The following is a 25,002-nucleotide window of genomic DNA, read 5'->3' as shown; positions in this document are numbered from 1 at the left end:
CATGATTTGTTCGTCAAAGTACCAATGTAGCAACGCTTGGGATTGAACACGCATTTCTTCAGTGTGACTGTTGCTGGGGTATCGCACATCGTATTCATACCACTGGTCCAGGTCATCTGATACACAATGAAATGAAAAAAAATTACCTGACGAACCTCTTGGCTGTTTGATCCTGACTCCAGGTCTGAAAACGCCTTACCACCGGAAACCCACCCGAGAGATAGGCGGCAAAATCGGACAGAGGCACGCTGATGGCACTGAGGAAAGTTTCTAGGTTCAGTCGAGATCTCATCTTGTTGCTGGAGCCACGCTAGTCGAAAGCCCATGGGAAAATGCGAAACTGTATCGTTCTTGCTGGCTATTATTAGAAGTTTACTCCTTACGAAATCCTACAGAGCTTAGGACCTGTAAAAGATGGAAATAAAAATAATCCAGCCTAGTAGACTGAGGAGCATTTTACGTGTTTACAGAGGGGGTTAATTTGCGCAAACCTTGCAAGATACCATGGGTTCCGAAGAATTCGCAACACTATGGGCCTCCAGGTGGACAAAACCTGTAGTACATATTTTGAAACGGTGTGTTGTGGACCCATTGTTACGAGTGTAGACTTGAGGCCCACTAACTGCAAAAGACAGCTCATAGAACTTATTTTACACTGCGAAATGGAGAGGTTTTTGACAGCTCCCGCTATCCAGCTTGCACCGAGTCAACGAATAAAGACTGACTCTATATGGTAGCGGTGCCACAACGATCGCTTGCATGATAAGACTAAAATGGATGACAGTTGGACGTAAAAAAATGGCGTCAATTTGTTCCGGTGAAAAAATAGCGCCCGAATTTTCAAGGTGGTAGATTGCTGAACGGCATGTGCTACATCCAGCTCAAAAACCAGTTGCGTGCTGGCTTCGTCGGTGAACCGGGTCGAAAAGCACTAGAAAACGGAGAGTCTTGTAAACTTTATAGACTATGCCACAGAAACCGTAGTAATGGATGCAGACCAGTAAATATTCTAATTCAGCATGCGTCTATGGCTTTAGGCGAGTCACATTGTGAGGCTTCGCACTGCTAGTCAGTTCTCCGCATGCTGCCTTCGTGTGTCCAAACAGCTTTCTGGGGAGTTTTATGTGGATATCTGATCTGTTGAAGTTCACGGCTTACGTGGCCTTCCATACGAGCACATCGGCACTGCGCTGCCGAATTTACCTTTCTGGTAAGGCGACTAGTAAAGTGGCTCAAGTTGGGCAAGCGGAGCTGTGGCAAAAAAATCTCCCATTCACAACGTCAAACTACCTCCAGCTACGGTCGCGAACACTCGCGGTTTTCATTTCACCAACTTTCCCACCATCACAACGCATGAGGCCATCACACCTTTCCCAAACTTCTCAACCAAGTATTCAACCATACATTGATTCAGACAACAACCTTCATTAGCCGATTGAGTAAACGTCACTACGACTGACCTTTTGCAGTTGGTGGGCCCACTTTTACACTCATAAGAATGGGTCCACAACACACCGTTTCACAATATGCCCTGTGGGTGTTGTCTACCTGGAGGTCTATAGTGATTTACGTTTTCTACGGAATATTTGGTGTGGCATCCAGCTTTTAGCTTGACAGTTTTTAAAAGAAATATTACAACCTTTTGGGAAAAAGTTAGATGGGAATAGTGACAACCGTCTGTGTAGAGAACGGAAGAGAAACATGAGACCACTGATCGGTAGTTTTCCGGTAAACAAGTATCGAGGATACACATGGTTGCGTAAGATCGCCAAATCTGTGTGGACTAGTATGTTGCCACACCACTTGGGATTTTACCCGTTTCAGGCCTATTTTCTTAAACCTCACGGACCTTGGACTTTAGACATTAAATGAGAAGATTATGTTTTCGAACTTTCACATCTTTCCGCCCTGCTTCCAGAGGCCTTTAACTTGTAGATTCAAAGAACTAACCGATCGGTAGCCGTTCACGGTCAAATTTGCTAGTACCAGCGAAAGCGTACTGGTAAGTGATTCATCAGATTATTGGGTATCGTCTCACAACCTAAACAAGAAACCCACCGCGATCAATCTATCTTAAAACAGTTCCTACATCAGCTTTTTGTTCATTGAGCCGCGTGATTTCTACATTCAACCAAAATGCGGTAGGAAGCGTCACACTGCTAGAGATGAAAACGAGGGCGCATCAGCAAGCAGTTATCAATCGTGATAGCTAATTTTATGGAAACTGAAATCCAGCGGGCGATGAACACATTTTCAGTCAACATGCTTGGATATGTATCTATGTATCTGTTTGGGCGTGGTGGACTTTCTCTCATCAGAGATCTTCTGAGTGCCTTTTGTAGCAATACATGCCAGAGTCTTTCTGGGCCCAACCAGCATGCAAGTTTTGGAGATCTTTTCACATCTAGTGAAGGTAGGCCAGGGTGTATTATAAAATTATGTGAAAAACTTTCTCATCATTCGATATTCAAGGTCAAGGATGATTTTTCAAGGAAATGTGCTAAAATAAACGCCTCCCTGTCGTTTTATTTTTTCGAAGGTCACTTTTACCTGATTCAGTTCCGTTGTGTCGTCAACATCAAAACAGTTATTGTGGTGGTAAGAGGGTCAGAGAATCCGCCTTGCTGATGATGGTTGTACACACGGAGAGAATTAGAAAAGGACTCAATTAGCTAAGGACGGACCCCTTTAAATTTGCGAGAGATTGGATGCTTTAAGGGAACACACAAGCGTATCAAATCTATCAGCACGATATTGGTTGTATTAACCGAAACTAAGGCGATAATGTGGTGTACATTAATAATGATTGCTGGTCTCTCAAGTGGTAATGCACTCTTAGAAGATGTTAAATTGGCCCTAAACAGATCATCATAGATGGCATTATGTGCAGGAGCTCCAAATCATTTAAACCCACACAGGAATCAAAGTTTGATAAGGTTTCCCGTGATCTTTTGGTAATACTCCTTAGGAGAAGTTAACATGGGCTCGTATGGCGTCAGTACTTATTCTAAGAAGAATGAGATGTCTGATTTTTTGCTGATATCCTACGATAGTCTTCAAATTTTCTTTTCAGATGCAGCCATAAATATCTCCAATCGTGTTTGTTGGTCTTCTTAAGCTGGTTCTGTTGATGATCTGGTTGTAACGTAATTAGGTTGGTTATCAGGTGACAAGCACTAAGAAATGTCTGTTTTACTAAAAGGATGATGATAACAAAAGTTCAGTGCATTTCATAAAAATAAATACAATACAAGAAGGGAATAAGCCAAAAAGTGAATTATCGTTTGAGGACAGCTGTTGAGAGTTCCTGCTATACGTACGCCGTAGTTGTCCGTGGAGACTTGTGGAACTCGGTGAAATTCCTGTCCGGTGTGTGTGCTTTTGGGCCGAGTTGCATGCAGTGTGAAGAGGGGGATGTCCATTCGTGTTGATAATTGCACGAACATGAATACAACTTGACCTGATGTGGTTGAGGTTCGCAAGCCTGGTGCGTGACGCGTAAACAAAAATGGATGGTAAATTTTAGTGTATATGTTGTCGGCTAAGTTGGCAAGTTGGATAGGCATTGTCATGTGATTTGAGTGTTTTTGGCGCGTGATCTAGTGAGTGACCGCTACAGATCCAACAAAAGTTTGACCCAATGAGAACAAACTATTTATCCAGCCACACCACAATCCAGAGTCAAAACGCCCGTCCATTTTGTAAGTAAACTCGAGAAGAATCACTTCACTGGTTCGTTAATCCGCTACTGCATCATAAAGTGAGGCCTTGACAAAAGTCATGACAGTTTAGCACTGTCAGATACTTCTTCAGTTAGCCTTGTGGGTGCTCTGTCGAACTCTACCTCCGCGGAACAGCTAAATATGACCAAAAGAAAGGTAGAAGCTTAACCCTTGAGAAACTTTTTTTTCATATGACGGCGAATCGTTAATGCAGTCCAACACTAAGGTTGAGAAATGGTTTGAGAAATCCAAAAGGATATTACTCCGTTTACTGCGTTGTATATTTGAACAGCATATTCAGGCCCTACTTCCCCACCGGAGTTATACGAGGAAAGAGGGCGAGATGGCCCAAGTGGTAAGAGCGCGAATTTACTGACCGGAAGGTCCGTGGTTCGAATCCGACCTCCGCCTCTCGACTTCCCCTGTCTAGGCTTGGGTAACCTGGCCCTCGTGCTTCCTTCGTGTGGCATGGTAGCTAGGCACCGAAAGGGTGCTACAGCTGAACGCATACGAGGAAAGATCATAGATACGTCTGACTGAAGTGGTGCGGAACGGGGTAACGTGGTGCTTCCAGAGAGCTATGGAGTGATGGCTTCAGACAGCTGAACCGAGGAAAGATCATAGATACGTCTGACTGAAGTGGTGCGGAACGGGGTAACGTGGTGCTTCCAGAGAGCTATGGAGTGATGGCTTCAGTTAGTACTACTTAGTGGGTTCTGGGAGTTTCCGGAATTACAACGCTGTTTATGTTGCCACTGGTTTTCATATATCCGTAGATTACGCAAGAACTGGTCCTCTGCAATAATGACAATATCTGAGCAGATGCATAACTCCATATAGGGTTGTGAACGAAAGGCATACCTTAAGGAGCGTTTTTTTTATAATTTTTTGCTTATGGTAGTTTCCAAGTCTATGCGATCCCCACCCCGAAATTAGTCGTCGTCCGTCTCCCAGCAGCTAATCTGAGGTGATGAACTAGAGTGGCCATGCAATTTCATCAAGGTCATTTGTGTAGGCTTTTAGTCGAGTTCACACGTCTTTAAAACGTTTGCAGTTAGATTTATTTAGTTCGTCTCCTTCAGTCCTTTCAGAGCAAAACTAAAGAAGTAGCACTTGAAAAAACGTGTTCATCGAGTTACATCCCCGGTTCTGTATTGGATTCGGTTGTAGGAATTGAGTCCTGACATGACACATTCATGGATGGCAACTACGTTATCTAGAGTGCCAATAAACTCTCACCAGATATATCTCCGTGTAGAATGGAAACTGCTAGTCAAGAAATAGTAATCTTTCTGGGTACTTTTCTTGCATTTCATCCACACTTATATCAACCTCTAAAGGTGCGCTAACTCAGGGCCGATTTTACGGTCATCCTTTTGACCTTTCTTACTACCCCACTGCATTTATCGCAACCTTAGTAGTTCGGTTCAAGATATTGACTGTTTCCACAAATAATATTTTCCTATATGACAGCTGAGGTGAATAGATTTGAAATCTCGATTGTACCCAGGACATAAACCAGAGAAAATAATTTGGTGCTTCCTCATTGGTTAACCAGGACTACGGAAAGGCTGCTCCAAGCCTAAAGATGGGGACACGATATTCAGTCCGATGGTACGGCAGACTCGTTCCATGTCATTCTCGCTCTCCTACTGTACATGCCACCGACATGCACCGAGATGTGATCTACGGACAGAACACGAGCACCGAAAAGTGATTGGACCGTAACATCGTTCGACGATTGGTTGCATCGGCTGCGGTTATTCTCACAACAACCAATCAACAAAGGCGCTGTCTAAGGTTCTTCCTCTGCCCGGAATAACTAATTTCAGATTGACAGAGCTGAATTTCACAATCTACTCATGATATGTAATGAGGCTGACGTTACTGAAGGGGAGCCTGCTTCAAAGCGCTCAAAGTACTCCAGTGGATGCAAGAATGACGGATCTCTGCGGGACAGCAGTAGTGAAACAGCCACAGCTACTCGAATGCTACTGAACCAAGGTTGTGATGGCGCGGCAGTTGCCAACTGTCAGAATGCTACGCATGGGTGCACCTCGGTTATAAACGATCTGCCAGGATTCCCTTTTTCCCTGGATCCATCCGACTCTATGGGCCTCACTGACCAAACCTGTGAGTTACTAGTCTCTAATGTACACCTAAGCGCACTGTGTTGACTGCAGACCTAAAATTTTCTTGATCACCTACAGGCCATTGTTTTGCACGTTCGGAGATGACCATCTGTTGGTTTATTTTTAAGTATAAGCATGAGGTTCTTTGTACCAAATATTCGAATAACAAGTGTGTAGGACTTAGATTGGGAAGTTGACGATTGTGGACATCAGACCAACTAACTCACTTGTCCGGGGACCAAGATGAAAAGGGACCATAGGAGCAACTGTCACTTTAAATCAGACTATATCAAATGGGTTTTAAAGTGGTCTGGAAGGTGGTGCAGTAAGAAGCTGCTTAGGAAAGTGCCGTACTAAGCGATAGGGATGTGTTTATTTTCTGTTCCGCTTGTCAAAGTACCAGTTAGAGCTGATGTGTGCATACCATTCATATGGGCCTTTTTAATATCCCGGGAACCGTTCACGGGCATACACCTTTACTACCGCGTAAGTCACGGCATTTGGACTTATAACGCAATAGGTCGGAATAGTCTAAGCCCGCATGTAGCTCACATATTATGTTACGAGGCAACACTTTCTCCTGAACTCACTATTGCTTTGTCGGGTAGACTTGTGCGTACATTCTGACATGATTGTGCATAGATTCGGAGAAGAAAACTCACAATCGGCTAGGAAGTTAGTGCATGTAATTACCACGAATTTGACAGGCATGACCCGAATAAAACAAAACATTTATCACTAGTGACTTAACTTGTAGTGTAGAGCGCGAACATGCTTGGGACGAATAAGGTGTAACACTGGATGATCAGTGGAACACAAAAAATGAATGTCATGCACCATATGCTGCTACACTTATGAGGCCTGGGTGTTTTCAGTGTTTTATTACACTTACCACATTGTACACAGCAGATACAGTTTGCACGGCGTTCAGAAGTCATGCCACGAAAAGGGAGCGTATATTTATGAACCTGGGAGTCGCACTCATTTTCTGAGCTAATATCAGCTGGAAAATTATTGCGTGACTACCAGTCTCTTTGAGAGAGACCGCTGTGAGAAGCGTGGAAATCGGTCTTCATTTGGAGGTGACTTCTCTTCAAATAGATCCCATAACTCCGGTTCAAGGAACGAACCACCAACCAACTGCACAGCCTGAGCTACCAGTATTCTTTTCATATGCCTTTCCACAATGTATGCCTCTCTTAGGGTGGCGCTAATGCAGTATAATAACCCAAGTTTTACCATAACAGAGTATTTTGATTTAATTGTTCTGTTCTTAAAACAGGTACTTGGAACAAACGAAGTTCCCGTAGGATTAGATGAACATGTATGTCCACGACGTTTCGATCCGCCACTTGCTCTTATCACGTCAGTTATGCAGGGACTGTTTAGCCAATAGCCAAACACAAGAAAATACTTCAATATCTTTGAAATGAAACAATAAGTGGCGTTTGTGCAGGACACTCAGTTGAAGAATATCAGAAACGGGAGATCAAGCTGGGATTCGGTTGCAAAAGGCTGAGGGAAACTCAGAAACTGGTGGTGGATTATCGGGGACCTTACAATTGGTGTTCTTTCAGGGAAATTACACTTATTCATGGGATCATGGTCTGATCAAATAAGTAGGGCCAAATAGTAGAATTGCAAATCAAATTTCAGACACAACGAAGGGACGAGATACGATGGGCATCAGTATTTAAGGGAAAAGAAATGGGGTAAATATTTAAGTTCAGGCCAGTAGCTTTGTAATGGTGGAGACGTGGCTGAACCCTTTTCCTTTTGGATGCCAAAGTCGCCTCTGCCTGGCGTGGAGTATTGTCTTTTCTAACGATTATCGGTCCGAAATAACTCCGGCGTTCCAGTGCAGATTGAATGCAGTTGATTAATTATTAATATCCTGGGTTGTCTACCAACAGGTCCCAACAGCCATTTCTGTAAATGCTCACAGACAGTCACTTTTCTATCCTAACTATGCATTCGCTCCCACACACACAATGGCATTTATGAATGTAGTCTAAATTGGCCGGGTTGGGGTAGTTATCGCTTATCAACTGAACCGGTATTCCTGTTGTTTTGTAAATATTTACGAGGTCACCTGCGTGAAAGGTGTGTTGAAAGATGTCTTCAGCATCATTGAGCACATAGCACCTTCTGAAATCACTGTCAACCCATAACAAAACAATAACCCGGGCTTCGTATCCCCTAGTCCTAAAGAAACTTTTGTGCTTGACAATATGATTACATAAGCAAATAAGCTGGGGTTCGTTTGGGCGTCTAATGTGCATCAAATTAATTAGCAAATGAAGTTATTTAGCCATCTGCGTAAATTCTGGTGCAAAAGTATACGAACCTACTCTGTAACAAAATGGCTACTTCAGCCATCACACAAAGAGAGACCATATAGCTGGCAGCAATCATACTGTGATTATCATGTTATTGCTCAGAAATTAATTTCATAAGTTTACTGTGTGTTCTATTACAGTAGGAAAACTATAACTGCAATAAGGCGGGATTGCTTGCCTAAGTGTTCGATTATTCGTTTCAGAATAACAATAATCAGTCACCTAAGTCAGAATATACGTCGCTTCGTCCTCCAAAACCATGACCATCTGGCGCAACTACTGTTCTGCACAATCACACAAGCGCACAAGTGAATTCATACTATTCGGGAACCACAGGTTTATCCTCGTCAGCAGCTATGAGACAATGGGGGAACGTCACGTCAGGGGGGAAATCGAATGGTAGGACCACTGAACTTGTATCATACGATAGACAACCATGCAAGCTTGTGCTTCAATCCCACAAACGCCATATGAGACAGACAGAAACAAACACAGAAGTTAGTTTAGTCGAGACGGGCACTGACATGAAGCTGTATGAAAACAGAAGGCTCCTGTCTGGAAGAAGCGCATTTGGTTAAAAACGCTGTTGCTGGTCAGCTGACTCAAAAACTGTCGCCCTGTCTTACAGATTTTTTTATTCGCAGTCAACCGGAGTTCCACAAAGTGAATTCTGAAGTAATCACTTTCTTCCACTAACTTTCGAGCCAAAATCATTTCCACAGGTGTGGAAATCTGTCTGCTTCATTTCTGGTGAATGATTGGCCATCCTATCCGTTTGTGTGTTAACTTTTTTAAAAGGTCCCCCGGTCAGAACGCCAATAATCCTTCTTTGAAAGCTGAAGAATTCTTGTGTGATGTATGAAACTATACAAGCTTGCATCAAGGGTGTGTGCTTCATTCGAATAAATATCCGCTTACGTATCTTTGCCACCATTCTTCATCCCATTAGCAAAACGTACGACACGAGTTTCTCAGCATGGGGCGCAATTAGAAAATTTGATTGTATTTCTACTGGGACCAGCCGATTTAGTAACACGGGTCTGCTTAGGATCGAATCAACAACCAAAACTGTTACGTCTCCTCAAAGATTTAGTGCAACACGCTGAGCCGCCTAATTATCACTCTGAACCACCCAGCCCGCTTCGATTACTTTCGCTCAGTAGTTCTCATGACCAGGTTAAAAAGCTGAAAGCAATCTCATTGATCCTGTTCTTTTGCTTTATACAACTTACTTTGTGTTTTGTCGTTTGGTTCGAATCTTATCGACAATAGTCCCAAGACTAGTAGGGAGAAAACGGGGTGGTCTATGGTCAATTTGAGCAATAACCAAGTCATTACCCGGTTGCCTGTGTAAGATCAAAACATATATTTGAAGAGGGAAATCTTAATATCTGAGACCTCTCAAATGGAGGTCGCAGGAATCATAGTCCCAGTGGTGTGGAAAACAAAATTCGGTCTGTTGGGACAGTTTATCTTGTGATTTCAAGCCTGCATGATGTACATCCCTTATGGTTTCTAGTAATAATGGGTTGTTTTGGCAATTTAAAGAGTCCTATTCATGGGCATTCATTTTTAAAGATATTGGATACATCTACGCATAAGATAGCAAGGGCGCACCCGCTTACCATTGTTGCCCATCATTTCGTTAAACAGATTTCAGTCTCTCGTCCGGCTAAGAGATTTAAACGAAGTTTTTCCATCGGTACTAACTACCCTGTTACCAACACATGCGGCATCACTTCTTTGTTTGTAAATGAGAAACAGCAAGTCCATTCTTGTGGACCTCATCAGAGGAGACAACTGAATTTCATTTACACCAGGCTTTAACTGAATGTGTTACATAAAGATAGTTCGCACTTTGGTTGGAACCATACTCAACATACTCCAGAGCTTACACCAAAATGACAAATCATGTCAAGTTCTCCTTTCTTAATAACAATGCTATTATTCGGATGGATAAACGGCTGTTTTACGGACGCTCTTTGCCTTGGAGTCAGAGGGAGAGTCATTACAGTGTGTGTTTAAAGAGGAGCATGGTGTGGGTCTTTATTCTGAAGAAGTGGACAACTTGAGGTTTGAACTGTTATTATCTATATCTAAAAAGCAGTCAGGGGCGATTCGAAAAGCCTCGAAGCAGCTCTGGACTGCTGAAGTAGTAAGCAATGAAAATTCCTGATAGTGGTCGATGGTAGTCCAATCGACCTTTAGCAGCTATCAGCTAACTTTAAAACTTCTTCACAGTTAATCCTAGTTTGTAAGTGACACTTTGTGTTTAGAAAGGTCTTTTTCGGAAAATTTCCGAGAGCGCACCAAGAAGATGTGATAAATCCGGCCAGCTTATACTTTTTCATCAACCCAAAAGCCAGACAAACGCATTTTATATCAATGTTACTTTAAATGCGCATCATCAAGCTAGGCAGTAAGTGTCCAACATTTGCTAGCATCTTAGTTTACAAAACATCCCACTGTGGCTTGTCTCGCAAAAGGGCTGTGAGGGTTTAAGGACTCCATCCTTTGTGAAATAGGTTCTTCTATGCGGTCGATCATATATCATTCATCTGCCGTGTTCTGCTCGCTTGGTAAATCATCTTCACTCGCCACCACCATTGAGATTTTTATTATGTCGAATCAGTTTTCCGGGGTTCGTTTTAATTCTGATCCGGATACCGCTCAGAACTGCTCGATCCGTATTCGGTAGATGAACCCCACTGTGTTTCAAAGCCCTCTGAAAGCAATGTTTGTTCACTTCGGTCCTTCATTGCTTCCCATCATCGCCAGCAATAGACCTGTTTGTTTGGGCGGGTCCGTTGGCAACAAGCCTGTTGACGAACATCCACTTCAAGACCTTGCCTCATCCATTAGACTGAGGTATAGCAACAGCATACACATCCCTCTAGTGAGGCGTGTGCGACGTTCCATTAGCCTTTCTCACCTGGATGATCAACACTTGCATCTGAAAGCGCTGTTAATGTGTTCAATCAGTTGCCTTCAAGATGACTCACTTATTTCACATTTGGTGTGTGTCGCATTGAAAATCCAAACGAGAGCATGGTAACTGTGTTAAACTGGACAAGAAATTTCTCTCCTTTGATACTCACCACCAGAACTGGTTTTAAAACGTCTATATTGAGGCCGAAATGTTATGGTGCCCTCTAGCTTTCAGCTAATTTTTTCTTGACTGGAAACACTTTAGACGACCACCCGCAAACAGTGATTCATTCTTCGAACAACGGGTACTTCTGGTGGAAAGATACGCAGCCTTCTTTCGGTTCTCAGCACCCTTGTCCAGTGGGACATTTGGATATTTCCAGTCCACCAACTTATGGGCAGGCACCAATCTTCTTGCACCCTTCAGTCGAGCATAATTATGAACAGTCGGACGCAAAAATTCATCATATTGAGCAACTGACTTCAAGCCACAAATCTACGATAATCGCTGCCACAGAAAGCGGCGATCTGCCTCAGTCGAATCACGACGCATTCACCAGTGCTACCGATAGGAGCCGTCTAACGGAGCATGTCATGAGCAACAACGGATTTCAAGCGAACGCTTTTTTGGAAGATAGTCGTTCCTCATCTAGCCTTGACACGCCCACAAGCAATCAGCTGGTAAGTGAAAAATCATCTTTTCTTTTATACCTAGTACGCCGAATACAGTAAACCATTTAGAAAGCCTGTGGAGAAATAAAGCGTTGAATTCTTCTTCGTACTAACTTCCTTTGAATCACACCAACATCACCTTTGACAGACAATGCCTTTGTGGGGTCTTCCTGAGACTGGCTTGCCTTCGGTAAAGCTTATTTTGGAAGGGTTGCTGAATTTTCTACATCAAATATGGTTGAAAGTGCTTGGAAATTACGGAGATCTCAATGTCCTGGCCACGTTGGGGCAAGACAACAGCAGCAGTGGTGGTACGCACTAAAATAGGTTGTTTCATAGTGGTTAGCATGTCGACATGAAGAACCTAAGCGTAAACGCCCAGGCCATAGCATGCTTTGCCTCAACCCAACTATGGGAGTCGCTATTTATTTCTAGTCAGTTTACTTTTGACTATATTCGTCATATGAAAACCCCTGTAGTATACAATTGAGGTAAAGTTGACTTTCTCTGGAGCGATCGCCGTCGGGAGAAGACATATTTGTTAGTCGATTGAAGCGAATTCCAAAAGTGAACGAAAACACCACATCGCAAAATAGTTTCATCCAGTCGGTCCCTTGGAGTGTTTGTTCAAAGGGCGGGACCATTTAAATAGGGAAAAATTAGGAGAATAAATGTTAATTAACTAGAATAGGAGATTGATGGAAACTCGGAGGCTTGACCTACCTGGCGAGCTTCAAGAAACGTGGAATCGGTCGTCAGCCGTCGAGGAGTCTTCATGAGTCTTGACAATAATGTTCCGTTAAGGAACAATGTTGATGGTGCCTTCCGACCTTCAGACTACCACAAACTTCGAAGTATAGAGATAAAAGATGTACGACCTGAGTCAAGCTTCAGAGTGAATTTGCTCAACTGGTAGCTTTGTGCATGACATAATCACATGGCTCTCCACCAAACAGGCGAAGGTCAAATCCAAAGAGTGCTTTACCTGATGAAGGGTGCACTATCTGCATTGTCTATCTTCCTGGGGCATGCAAGAGTGTGCTGTGATATTTTTACCAGAGGCATTCAAAATATGTAAGCCTGAAATGTTGTAGTTCTGGATGGCAACAGAATACTGGGCAAAAGTTGCCACAAACGAAATTATTGATGTAGAAAAATGAAAGGCTTCTCTCAGTTGGTTTCTTCGAGGTGCAGATAGCTCACTAGTTAAGAGGCGTACCTACTAATCGGGAAGTCCATGGTTCAAATTTAACCTCTTCGTTTCAACTGCTCCTGTATAGACTGGGGTAACCCGGCAAAATCTCAGCCCTCATACTTCCTTCGGGTGGCATGGCAGCCAGGCGTCGAAAGGTTAGTACGGCTAAACGGTTGTCATTATTATTACTTTTGGTTGGTTTCTTTAGCCGTTGTTGTTGTTATAGCTTTCTGTTCCCATTCATACAAAAGCTTTAATGCACCATTAGCGCCCCAACCAGAATGTCAGCGGGAAATAGCAACATGAAACATTCTCAACCTCATCTTGCACACCTGGTTGAAATTGTCTGCAACCACCAATTATTCACTGACAGGGGCGTGATGATTATGGGGTTGATCATTCTGATGTCCAGTGATGAGTTACCGGAACTATAGTTGTCCCTAGATTTGCCAGCCACGAGCATACATGCATGAGTTCCTCACTTAAGCGATTAAAACCTTCCCGAGCTAAAAGACGCATCCCTATCTATCCATCATTTATAGCGATTTCTGGCCAGTGAATACTCTGCCCTCTCCCTCGCCCCAGCATGAACACTGGGCAAGCATACAAGCTACAAACAGTAGACGACTCTACGGATGCACATGCACCATGATATGATAGTGCACATCGTTAAGTCGTTATGACAACTTAACGCTTACCGCAACATCGGATGCACTAGGTAGCGTCGTCAGCTGGAAAAAAGTGAATTTGTTGCTGGATTTTGCCAGGAGGCTGCTTTTCTAGCCTCTAGTGATGCCTGCAGCCCAGACGTTTTGGGTTGGTTTTAATTGTGCTTTTGCTTCTGGCCTGAAAATCGGTAAGCCAATCAGAGGTCTTATTCGCCGCGAAGCAAAAGCATCTAAATCAGATCTATGGTTCAATCTTTGTAAATATTGTCGTCAGAGATCAACAATGTCTCGGAATAGTTATTGGATAAATGGTCCAGACTTTTACATGATGAATGTATGTTTGGATCTAAATACATGGCTTCGGTAAATGTCACATCCATAATGAGAATCATCCACAATGTAGCTTTGACAAGCTGGACGTTTACAAGCCCGAAGACGAGTCAGTAGCTTGTTACACCGAGAGCGCCAGACTCGTGGATTGTTACACGAAAATCTAATTTACCCCGTTTCATTACCAGACAGGCGCTGCAATATATCAACAATTCCCAGATTCAAATTAGTGGGCTTCATCTACCAAACTGGTTATCATTCACTCAGAACCAGGCTCCGAAACCTTCCTTAGAAGGGCACTGTAGAGTAATCATCACATGACTAAGAAATAAAAGTTAATGGAGCTGATTTCGTTCGGCTGTCTGCTTCGGCTTCATTTCCCTTCCGTTAAACCATACTAGTTGTTTTTGCTTATTCGGTTACAGCAGCTACTCCAGAGCTGCTTCTGGAGCATCTTGGCTTGTGAGAGCTCTAACATACAAGCAATTAAATCAGCTGATTGATGTTTTGTTAAATTCCGCAGCGTTTTACTCACTTGTTGGACAGGCATGCGGCACAGCTTTACCGGAGGCCTTAATTACAGTGAGCGGGGCTTGTCAATTTGGTTGAATTAGTGAGAGTTGGGTTGAATAGCTTTATTTTGTGTATTTGTGCCACTTCATTTTTTGCTTCAATAGCTGCACTTGAATCAAAACATCGATGAAGATCCTGATTCACGGGTGGATTATGCAGGTCAACACACCAGGTCAATAGCCGTCTCCATCTCAGAGCATTTGTACACCCACTCACAGAACAACGCCGTACATGCTCCACCTTCTCTGTCGTTGGCTTCTTGCACCCTCATTTCACCTGACCTGGTATGTCAACCCCAGCCAGCCACACATTTGCATCCCAAGACAGCAGCGACCTTCATTCCCCCGATGTCAAACTTCACGTATCCTGTAATAGATGGTGAGTGTTTTTTACTATTAATGTGGGGCAGCAAATAGTTTTGCCACCCGATGACATCCCTCCCTGTTTGATAAGAAGAAAAACACACTCGCTATAACCAGTAACCTGTATTTCCCACCCAACGAATTTTCGCGGGCTTGATACAAATCGGAAATTTACGGAGAAAACCAGGGGTCGGTGACTTTTCGGGAAGTTCGTTGGAGTCGCCGCCTGTGTGTCTGAATTTACGGATAGTTTTAGCTCCCTTTAATTTCGTCGATCACGCCAATGTGGTTTGCAGTTCAGTCGACCGAGAAACCTGATCCCCTAGTGCTGTCTGACTCCGTGATTAAAAAAATCTTGCTCACCCCCTGCTTCGTTTTCTTCTCTCCTCGAATCCCACTCACGTTCTCTTGGCAGTGCCATAAAATGTTTGTTTTTATCTTCATCTGTGGTTTAGAATGAATTCATAAGTGTCCACTAAACGTGGCCTTGCTGGACACTTACGACGATCTACCCCTATGGGGAAACCTCATACGGGAAAATGTCCGACCGTAAACCGGGTCATGAGAATGGTATGCGCTTAGGTCTGCCCTTTTCCACTTTCGATCGATATAGTCTGTTTGAAAACTCTGACGCAACCATAATTTTCAGATGGCAAGTCTATATTCACCACTAAAGACTGCTGGTGTTTCAGCAAATTCTATCTATTCATCCCTCCTGATGCCAACTCCGTCACCCTCAACCTGACAAGACCAGCTGGGGATTGAGTTAGATTATCGGGCTGCTCCATTCCGGTTTTGTTCTGCTGAGCTCTGTTCATTCAGAAATGTTATGGACCCGGGCATAAGATAATTTAACGAAGCAGCGAACAGCTAACTGAGAGTTCCTTATCAAACAGTTTTGGTCTGCAATACTGTTTGAGCGCACTGGGTTCAATTCTTCAGGTGATTGCAAGAACATAAACCAACCCTGATCCTCATTTGACAGGGCCTTTAATCAATAGTGGAGAAAAATACAAAGAGATCTGTGGAGGAATTAGAATAGCATCCACTAGACCAATGTACTTCGTTGACAGAGAGCAGGAACTGCAAAGACTGTACCGGAATTTTCGCACTTCAAGGGAAGTCAAAGTCATTCAGTGAGTGTGCCTATTCATATGTAGTGCGCTGGGAGGTTGAAGGATCGAGGCGAAGGCAAAAAGCTGACAAAAACCTTTCGATTTATTCGTGTAAAACTTGCAAGAAGTCACTGCGCGAACCAAACATAATGGTCGGCCTCTGAGGGCATCACTACGCTTCGCTACTTGGCATTTCTTGCTCAGACAATTTTCACATTTTTGTATGTATCAGAGGGACATTTTCCAGACACATTTCCTACCGAACCTGCTGGTCAGCGCAAAACCGCCTTCTTTCATATGGCTGCGTGACTGCACGTAAATATGTACCAAAAGTTATTGCTTCTCTAAAAAGCAATATTTTTCTGCAAGAACTAAATCTCTGTTTTCTTCTTGATGGTTTTTTAGCACAAATTTAGAATGAGAGGTGCTCAAGACACATTTCTGTCGATATCTGGTTTTTGATTATGCGAAAAATAAGAAGTATGACCTGTGAATCAACAATTCGAATTGTTTAGATGAAAATACTGAAAGTAAAAAGCGGCACTGACCTGTTTCCAGCAGCGGAATTCAAATATGTTAGCGTGGAACACGAGCCGATTACCAAGTCCTGCGGTTTGGAATCATCCTGCGCACTTCACCTGACAAACTTAGCTCTAACGCTCCCGAGAAACTCCGACCATGCCCTTGATGAAAGTCGGTATGGGTGGGTACTAGTAAGCCATAACTCATCGATCCTTCAGAAATATTTTTGTAATTGACATAGTGCATAAATGAAAGCTTTTGTGTTTTGGAGCACTTTTTCTTGCGTACTTAGAAAATATCGACCAGTATGTTTTACTGGTTTAGCCCGTGTGCTGGGATTCTTCAGGAACGATTACGATATCGCCGTGTTCAACGGCGACCGAACCTACTGCGTCCGACCGCTCAGGATGAAGTCGGTAGTGAACTGCTTCTCAGGTTTAAGCATGTTCCATTTCTCTTGCTTGATTTTTAACTACCTGTATAATGAGAAAGTTCTTTTTCAGAATATTCAAACTGGTTTGCTCATGGAACTCGGTAACCCTTACTTAAAGGTGCATTCACTACTCTATTCAGATCTTTCCGTTCCGAAATATGTTTTCTCACTCGATCGCCTTCCTTACAAACCAGGTGATTTACTTATGAAATTCTGAACTTCTTTGACCACTAGCAGCAGGGAACCGAGTTGTTTAAAATGTGGTTTCGCCGCTTTTAACAAAGCAGTAAAGAGTTAGGCTGAATTCACACTCGGTTAGAATTGCGATTGAAATGCTGTCTTGATAGAACTCGTTTCAATTAAATAGTGATGTCTAAATTTTTTTGTAAGGGGGTATACTTCACCCTGTAGAGGTGCCATTTCCCCATAAACGCTCCGATCAATCTGCCGTCATTCTCGCACGATGTATCAGGAAATTTCCTCTAAACTTAAAACCAGAGATGTCATCGCGCTGTCTTCGTTTTTGTCTCGTTTGTTGTGACGGCACATTCGCATGTGTTGTATGTTAAGAGACCTGATGTACAAGGGCTTCCTGGATGATATTATATTGGAATACTAGTGAGGATCGACTGTAGCTCAAACGGAACAACAGGCTTTTAACTTTCAACCCTTGACATCTATTCAGACATTATACAGTTGGATGATGGGTGCAACGGTGGGACTATGCATTTTAGTCGAATTGACTCCGTCTGGTTAAGACAAACTAGTCAATGTTAGAAAGTCTTGGCAGGGGATGTTTAATGCTTGCTAAAAGTTATCGGCCCATTGCCTTTAAAAATAACTTGAGCAATGGATTTCAACACCAAAATCTTTGTTTTTTATCCCGAGTGTTTCGTGACACTTCGCAACCAAGGCTAGATGTAGGTCAAGACTTCCGCTGGTTTCACATTATTCGCATACCAAGGCTAGATGTAGGTCAAGACTTCTGCTGGCTTCACATTATTCGCATACATAGTTTCAATCGAAGAAATCTTTTGAACCAATAAAACAGCCTTGCTGGTACAAACAACGGTTGGTTCGACTGTCGCTAAAAATCCGTAAGAACGGTTTGGTGAATCGAATGGGTAGGTGCCTTCACTGGAACTGGTCCGCCACGCAATAACAGTCATGCTCGTCTTAGTTACGACCGTTACCGCTCAACCTACACAGTGACGGGATGGTACGCTGCAAATGTTCTCTCTGCATCCTATCCTGGCACCTACCGATGTTGGGAATATTGGAGTGTGCTAGACGGTAATTGTAACGATATCAGGGCTGCAGCGCTCAACCGACAGAACCAGGTCAGACAAAGTGGCAACCAAACTGTTGCTGTGTTATTTTGTGCTTGATAATGAATCGTTACACATTTGGTCCTGATAGACATTCGCCCTGATTGTGGGGTGAGTGGGAAATGTTTGTACATCAGAAGGCGAAGTTCTGTTGGAATTAGTTTACCGTTTTCCCACCAGGATTTACTGTGGTATGTTCAAACCCTAAATTTTGAAAGTTTTGTAACTCTAGGGTGGTCTATGGTGTGTTATTGCAGGCTTTTTGGTGCCGAACGATTATAAGTAAGTCTGACGAAAATTTCCCACGTGAACAGCTCTTGTCGCCCACCTAGAAGATTGATACAAATTGGATCCCATAACATCGGTTTGAGCATCACGAGTAAAAGTGCTGACTTTTCTCAAATCTACACTCAATTTTGTGTTCCAGAGCTATTTAGTCCACGTTTCAACACAGATGATAGTCAAACTAACCTTATTATAAGGTCTTCCCTGGAATCCGTCCTTTTTCCTGTTTCAATTAGTGAACTCGCCCCAGGTTGACACGTATTGTTTTCTGCCATTATACTGAACAACAATCCTTCACATTTTGGATCCCTCGATTTTGGATAACTTTTTCCACTATCATCCACGATTTACAGTTGGTTCTACAAGGATTATCGTAATAGCAAGTGGGCTGCTGAACTGTCTGGAAAACTGACGTATGTCGTTAGTACGAGGCTGAAAAACACGACCCAAAAGCAGCACAGTGGTGTAAAACGGACAAGTTTGGGTGCGAACAGGATTGACGTGGGTAAGAAGCTAGATGAAACCTGGGTAGACACAAAAGGCACAGACACTTCTAGATAGATGCGGATAAGAGCACGTGATTCACTGTCTACCATATATAGCTTCTACAAAACATGTATATGTCACATTGGAGTGCTAATTAAAATGTTCGACTGAATCACGTACTGAAAAATGCGAAGCATGGTAGAGGTATCCCATTCAAACTGGGCACTCTCTGCTCAGTTTCGTTTACAGTGTTCTTTTGATGGTGCTGAATGGGTAACGGGATTACGGTTCAGATTTCGCGAAGTCTTCATCACGTATTTACACGTCGCTCCCAAATTGCATCAGACTCACCAAACGAGTTCCTGAAAGAATCTCCCTCCACGGTTGTGTCTAACACCACTCTCAGGCTGTTATCATAGCGGGCAACGCTAGCAGGACCCACCTCCAGCACTTTCTTTTTATGGACACCAATGAGCTGGTTAATTAGCAAACCTGAAAGGAGATCCAACTAGATCATGTTTTTAACCAAACCTCAGCGCATACACAGTTTCTGTCGTTCCAAGCTCTTTGCTGCTCTTGCATCCTCCAACAATCCAAACCCTTCTCCTCCGCGAACATATCGGTATCGCCGTGTAGCTAAGGATAAAGTAGTTTTGTCTCGGTATACCATAATATACTCTGCTCTTGATTGCGTTCATATCACTCATGGGAACCACTTATTTATTGGATTAGGGTGTAAAAACGGGTCTAGCCATCTAACCAATTTTGCTGCTTAAATAAGTTTTTTTCCGAAACGAGTTGGTCGTTCTCGTTCCCCATAAATGATGTGGAGACAGGAGGCGCATGGGAATAGTGTGTTGCACAGCTTGCGTGCTGTTGAAATGACGGAAATATAAGCACAGTCAAACCGTAGACGAAAATTACCTAATATGGTTGCAAGGCTGGTGTCTTCAGACTGGTCAAGGGATGCTTCATAGCCGTGAAGTTGGATTAGCGGGTCGTGCTTGACCTGCCCTTGTTTAATGTAGCAATCCGGATAATACTGTCCGATCTGTTGAAGGGTCATATGGGTTTCTATTAATTCAAAAGCAACCCTGTGCGTTGAAACTGAGATCTCGTAGGGTTTGTGTGTTATCAAAGTTGACCCCATAATCCCCATCCTATGCATGCAGTGCTAAAACTGAATATCGCCCCGATTTGACTAGTTCAATAAGATTTCCCCGAGTTGATAGAGGCTTTCTTCATTTACTGCAAAACTGTATCAGCAAACTGAGCAAGAATATACTGTATAGTATTACTCTGCCCAGAAATTGGAGCACGTATTGTATTAAAACCTTTCGAAAAGCAATCCAACAGTGTTGTTTTATAACCCATTCTCCATCACTGTGGAAATTCTTGGGAAGACCCTGCTGATTTCCCCTTTTTGACATTTTGATCTAACCTTCTTCAGTTTGCTCATACGGGAATCTGTCGTGAAACAATTCCATAGCTTCCTTTGTTCATTAAGACGGTATTTCTGTAGTAATGCGTTACTTCTGCACTTTCCATGGGAGCAAGATGGCTCAGTATTTAGATTGCGAATTTACTGAACGGAAGGTCCGTGGTTCGAATCCGAACTCTGCCTCTTGACTTCCCCTGTCTAGGCTTGAGCAACCTGGCCGTATCCCAGCCCTCTCGCTTTCTTCGCGTGGTATGGCAGTAGGCACCGAGGAGGGTGTTGCAGCTGAACGATTATCTTATTATCTTACATTAGCCTCATTGTACTGCGTTCCGTACATCCTTGACTGGTTAGCTAGTTGGTTAGTTTTCGTGTCGGCTAAGTAGGCGGAGAAAGGTTGGCCTTATTTTTGCCCTTTCTGGGTGGAAATGGTCCTCTGTAAGATGAGATTTTAGTACTATCTTCACTCACACACAAAGTGGTGATTTTTAATCGGTTCACCCAGCTAAAGTTCTTTGAATTTGTAGACGAAAGTTCACTGAGGCTTTTCTTCCCAAACCGTCATAGCTAACTTGGAGACATTCTTCCGAGATCATCCATTCCCCTCCACAAAAATCGGCTCATAATTAGACCCCCATAAATGCATGAAAACGACATTGTGTTGTTTCCCTCCTTATAAAGAACTTCGCAGATCGTTCCTCAACTGTAGGTACAAATGTGTTCCCTAACGCTAATTATTCAACTGTCTACATTCAATGTTGTCTCCCACCTTATTTCAATTGAATAACATTAAAACAGTCTTCGAGAGAGGGAGGAGGTCCTATTTTCCGTCAGATATCCCACACAGTTGTCCGTGCGGTACACGATTCACTTTCATGCCTATATGTCACCGCTGGACTGTTTTTTCTCACCCATACGTACACAATGGCGTTTCTCACACTACTCAGATCTCTCATTAACAAGGTCTTCCCTTAAAAGGTATAACCGCCCAAACCTGTTCACTTACACTATTTTTTTTCAACCGTGGGGTTGTCAAGACTCAGTGGCACAGAAGTTGGATATATTGTGGAATAGGTTTGCGTACAGCATCTCAATTGCAATGGTCTGAATCAAAGTCTACCCACATTCAGGCTTTTTCATGATACTCAGAACGCAGCCCCCTCTTTACCGATCCAAGCGATTGTCACTCTCGCATACACAGTAAGATTTTCCCTACCCGTGACTGTAAATGGATCACATTTGAAGTTTTATCAGAAGTGCACACTTTGACGTAGGGGCACACTGTTTTATCGTTTGCCGAGAGCTTGTGAATGTGGATTGCAACGGTGGCTTTTTTAAGCACGTGGTGCCCTTGGCGCAACAGCTGAACGATCTTTACTGTGTGATCTGGTCATCCGGAGCACACAAACAAGCTAACTGATATGAGTGTGTAGAAATCTGCTTAAACTGGTGCTTATGGTTCGGTACGGGAACAGAAAGTCTGTTCCAATTGCGGTAACGAATTTCCTTGTTTTGAGTACATCCCTGTCATGACTCGTTGGAGAGAAATAAACTTGCTCGTTGGTTTAATATGGCGTAGTGTTGTTCTGAAACCTATAAACTCCGAAATGTTCCTTCTGATCGAACTGGGTCAGGAGGTAACATTAAGGTCTAAGTCTACCCTGGTAAATTTATAGGTGGCTTGGATGGTGATACTTCAAGTCGTTAATTTGGGTGTTGTGACAGTCAGGAAGCCTTGATTTACCATTTTCACTCACTGTTAACGAATTTATCATTATTTATTAATTCACTGTTTTACAGACAGAAACCAAAGTGTTGTCACATGCCATTCAACTGCCCCATCAATACTCCTGTCTCCGTTGGAGAATGCCAGCAGTCCCAGACCGTACTGGGACTACCCGGTCAACATGTTACACAACACGACACCATCAGACTCGTCCATGGTCAATCCATTTGAGACAGGAGTAGGACGATCATTCCATCACACTTCTACCAGTGCACATCCACCAACACATGTCACTTCCCTACCCAGCGATACTACATTAACCACTGAACCCAACTACACGGAAGGCAAAAATCCGGACGACACCGTGAGCAAGGCATCTGGGCGTGCTGATGAAAAACCCCTTCGGGTATTCGTGTGGGATTTGGACGAAACACTGATCATTTTCCACACCCTGCTGACAGGCTACTACGCTCACCGCTACGGCAAAGTAAGCGACAGCGTCATTATCAATCTAGAAGATACGGTTGTTGACGCAGTCTGTGTCGGCAGGATAGCCTTCCACTGACCCACTTGGATAGACTTCTATGCTAAGGTCAATAAAACACTATCCTTAGAGTAACTGAAATTATCCTCAACGAACTTATATGAAATATCTACCCAAAATCTTACCAAATCATATCGGACTCATCGAATTTGCGAACTGAAGAGGCTATTTTAGTGGGATTTCCAGGAGTTTTTGATTCATTATTATTATTCTGCGTATTTTGCAAAAGAAGCAAATTGTGCAAGAAAGCCCTCCGACACTTGTTGATTATCTGTTACATTCTCAAGGATGTGCGACCTACTATTGACCGCGAACCCATGATTGGAGCTTTTAGACAATAAACTTCAGTGATGGTATCTCGGATTTTTTTTATCTGCCGTCGATTAAATGGCAGCTGGCCTGTTTGCCTTGTTCGGTGGTCGAAAAGCAGAGGGACTGATCAACCACCAAATGGCTTAATTACTAATTTGCCAACCTACGTCCTGCAAGTGAGCTTAAATGTTATCATCTAGAATGGGTGGGTTAGGCTAGGCATCCTTTATAAGTTCGAAACAAGGTTGACCAAGTACTATGTACCTTTATTGCAGGATCCTACACTGGCAGGCGCTTATGGACTTCGGATGGAAGAACTCATCTACAATTTGGCGGATACTCATTTTTTCTTTAACGAACTAGAGGTGGGTATTCAACTGGGTTAATCGATGGATTATTTTTTGATGCGAACAATTATGTGTACCCGATGTCATTTTTGCCCATGTGACTCAGATTTACGCAGATCCCTTTACAAACCCTTCGACAATCTATCTTTTTTAACAGAACTTTTCTCTTCAGAGGTAACTTCTGTTTAGTCTGTTTAGGTTATCATTTCAGAACAAACAGATGCATTTTGGGTAACAGTTCCCATGAATCGGGCGAATATCAGTCAAATCGGTTTGCCTATTACCTAATCAAACTTCAGCTTGGAAGAGCTGAACTTCAAGGTTTTTATGGAAAACTGAAGGACCAAACTGAGCGCATCTGATGTTATGATCAATTTTAGCTGTAAGGTGAGTAAGGCACACCAAAACACAAAATCACGACCCTAGTGCTTGGATTGGGGCGAGATGGACCAAATGGTTAGAGCGCGAATTTACCGACCGGAAGGTCGGTGGCTCGAACCCGAACTCTGCCACTCGACTTCCCCTGTCTAGGCTTGGGCGACCTCGTGCCTCCTTCGCGTGACATGGCAGCTAGGCACAGAAAGGGCGCTACAAGACAGCTGGACCTAGTGCTTGGAGACATTAATAGGACTGGTACTTGAAATAGTTGTGATCTTCTGCGAAGCTCACCCCAAATGGATAAACAAGTCACCTAGGTACCATGCATGTTTAGATCGTGTTCGCACAATAAACTTGATTTATACCCGTATGCATAATGTTTACTACCAGCTTTCTTTACTTATAACTAGACTGGTCGTTCGAACGGGTGATGATGTTCTTGGTGGTGATTTTGATGATTTTGTCCATGATAACAATGGTAATGTCCAACACTTCGTGGTTAGTTTTATAATCGATCTCGATAATTTTGCAGACTGATGTTTGTTAGCTGTCGAACGGTATACCCTGAACGACCACTATAACAAAACCCTGATGTCCAGTTGATCCTAAACTTGAATAGCTAACCTGGAATATTCTGGTGTCGTCGCCCTGCTGGATGATGACTGGAAAGAACTAACTGTGCTGTCACTATTACCAAGGAACAGCTTACTCTCCACGTAGTCCGCATTGTAACTAACACTAAAGGGCAGCTTATGCAGGTTTGACAGCCACTGATTGTTCCCTTGCAGCGTGTGTCTGACGCACTTCTGAAATCCACTATCACGTCCCACGGGACAATCGCTCTACAGCAAAGCAAGCAAAGTTGAAGGCATAATGGAATTCAAGTGCAAATTACAGCATATAGGCCACAATCGGTCAGCGTGACCGGAGATTGTTGCGGTAAATCCGTAGAACTGTGCATGTAGGCTTTTTAACTCAAACGTAATGTTGACGGGAGCGAATTCCTACGTATATTCTCGGGTACCAGCGTGAACTAAAACAAAGGTCTGTGCAATCCTTCGAACCGTCATCGTTCAAACGCACTTTCTTTGGCGGTTATTTTTGGCAACTGTTTTCGCAAACTATAAAATTTGTAATCGTTTAAAAAATCTGTTGGAATTCTTTACA

At 43.2% G+C, this 25,002-nt stretch overlaps 2 protein-coding genes across 2 annotated transcripts; one reads left to right on the top strand and one right to left on the bottom strand.

The window, feature by feature from the left end:
• Positions 1–5,584: 5,584 nt before the first annotated feature.
• Positions 5,585–23,819, top strand: T265_06656 (hypothetical protein; the record flags this gene model as incomplete). The annotated part of the gene is made up of 7 exons (XM_009171976.1): positions 5,585–5,855; positions 11,357–11,802; positions 14,664–14,937; positions 22,329–22,741; positions 23,386–23,475; positions 23,615–23,631; positions 23,669–23,819. The coding sequence occupies 7 exons, from the start codon at positions 5,585–5,587 to the stop codon at positions 23,817–23,819; spliced, it is 1,662 nt and encodes a 553-aa protein (XP_009170240.1).
• On the bottom strand, positions 13,056–20,156 carry T265_06657 (hypothetical protein; the record flags this gene model as incomplete). Its single annotated transcript, XM_009171977.1, has 3 exons — positions 13,056–13,190; positions 19,413–19,582; positions 20,015–20,156. 3 exons carry the CDS (start codon positions 20,154–20,156, stop codon positions 13,056–13,058), a joined length of 447 nt encoding a protein of 148 aa, XP_009170241.1.
• Positions 23,820–25,002: the final 1,183 nt, after the last annotated feature.

Source organism: Opisthorchis viverrini (genome assembly GCF_000715545.1).
Source record: "Opisthorchis viverrini unplaced genomic scaffold opera_v5_142, whole genome shotgun sequence".
NCBI lineage: Eukaryota > Metazoa > Platyhelminthes > Trematoda > Opisthorchiida > Opisthorchiidae > Opisthorchis > Opisthorchis viverrini.
The sequence above is the reverse complement of the archived record's forward strand: the minus strand, read 5'-3'. Positions and strand labels throughout refer to the sequence as shown.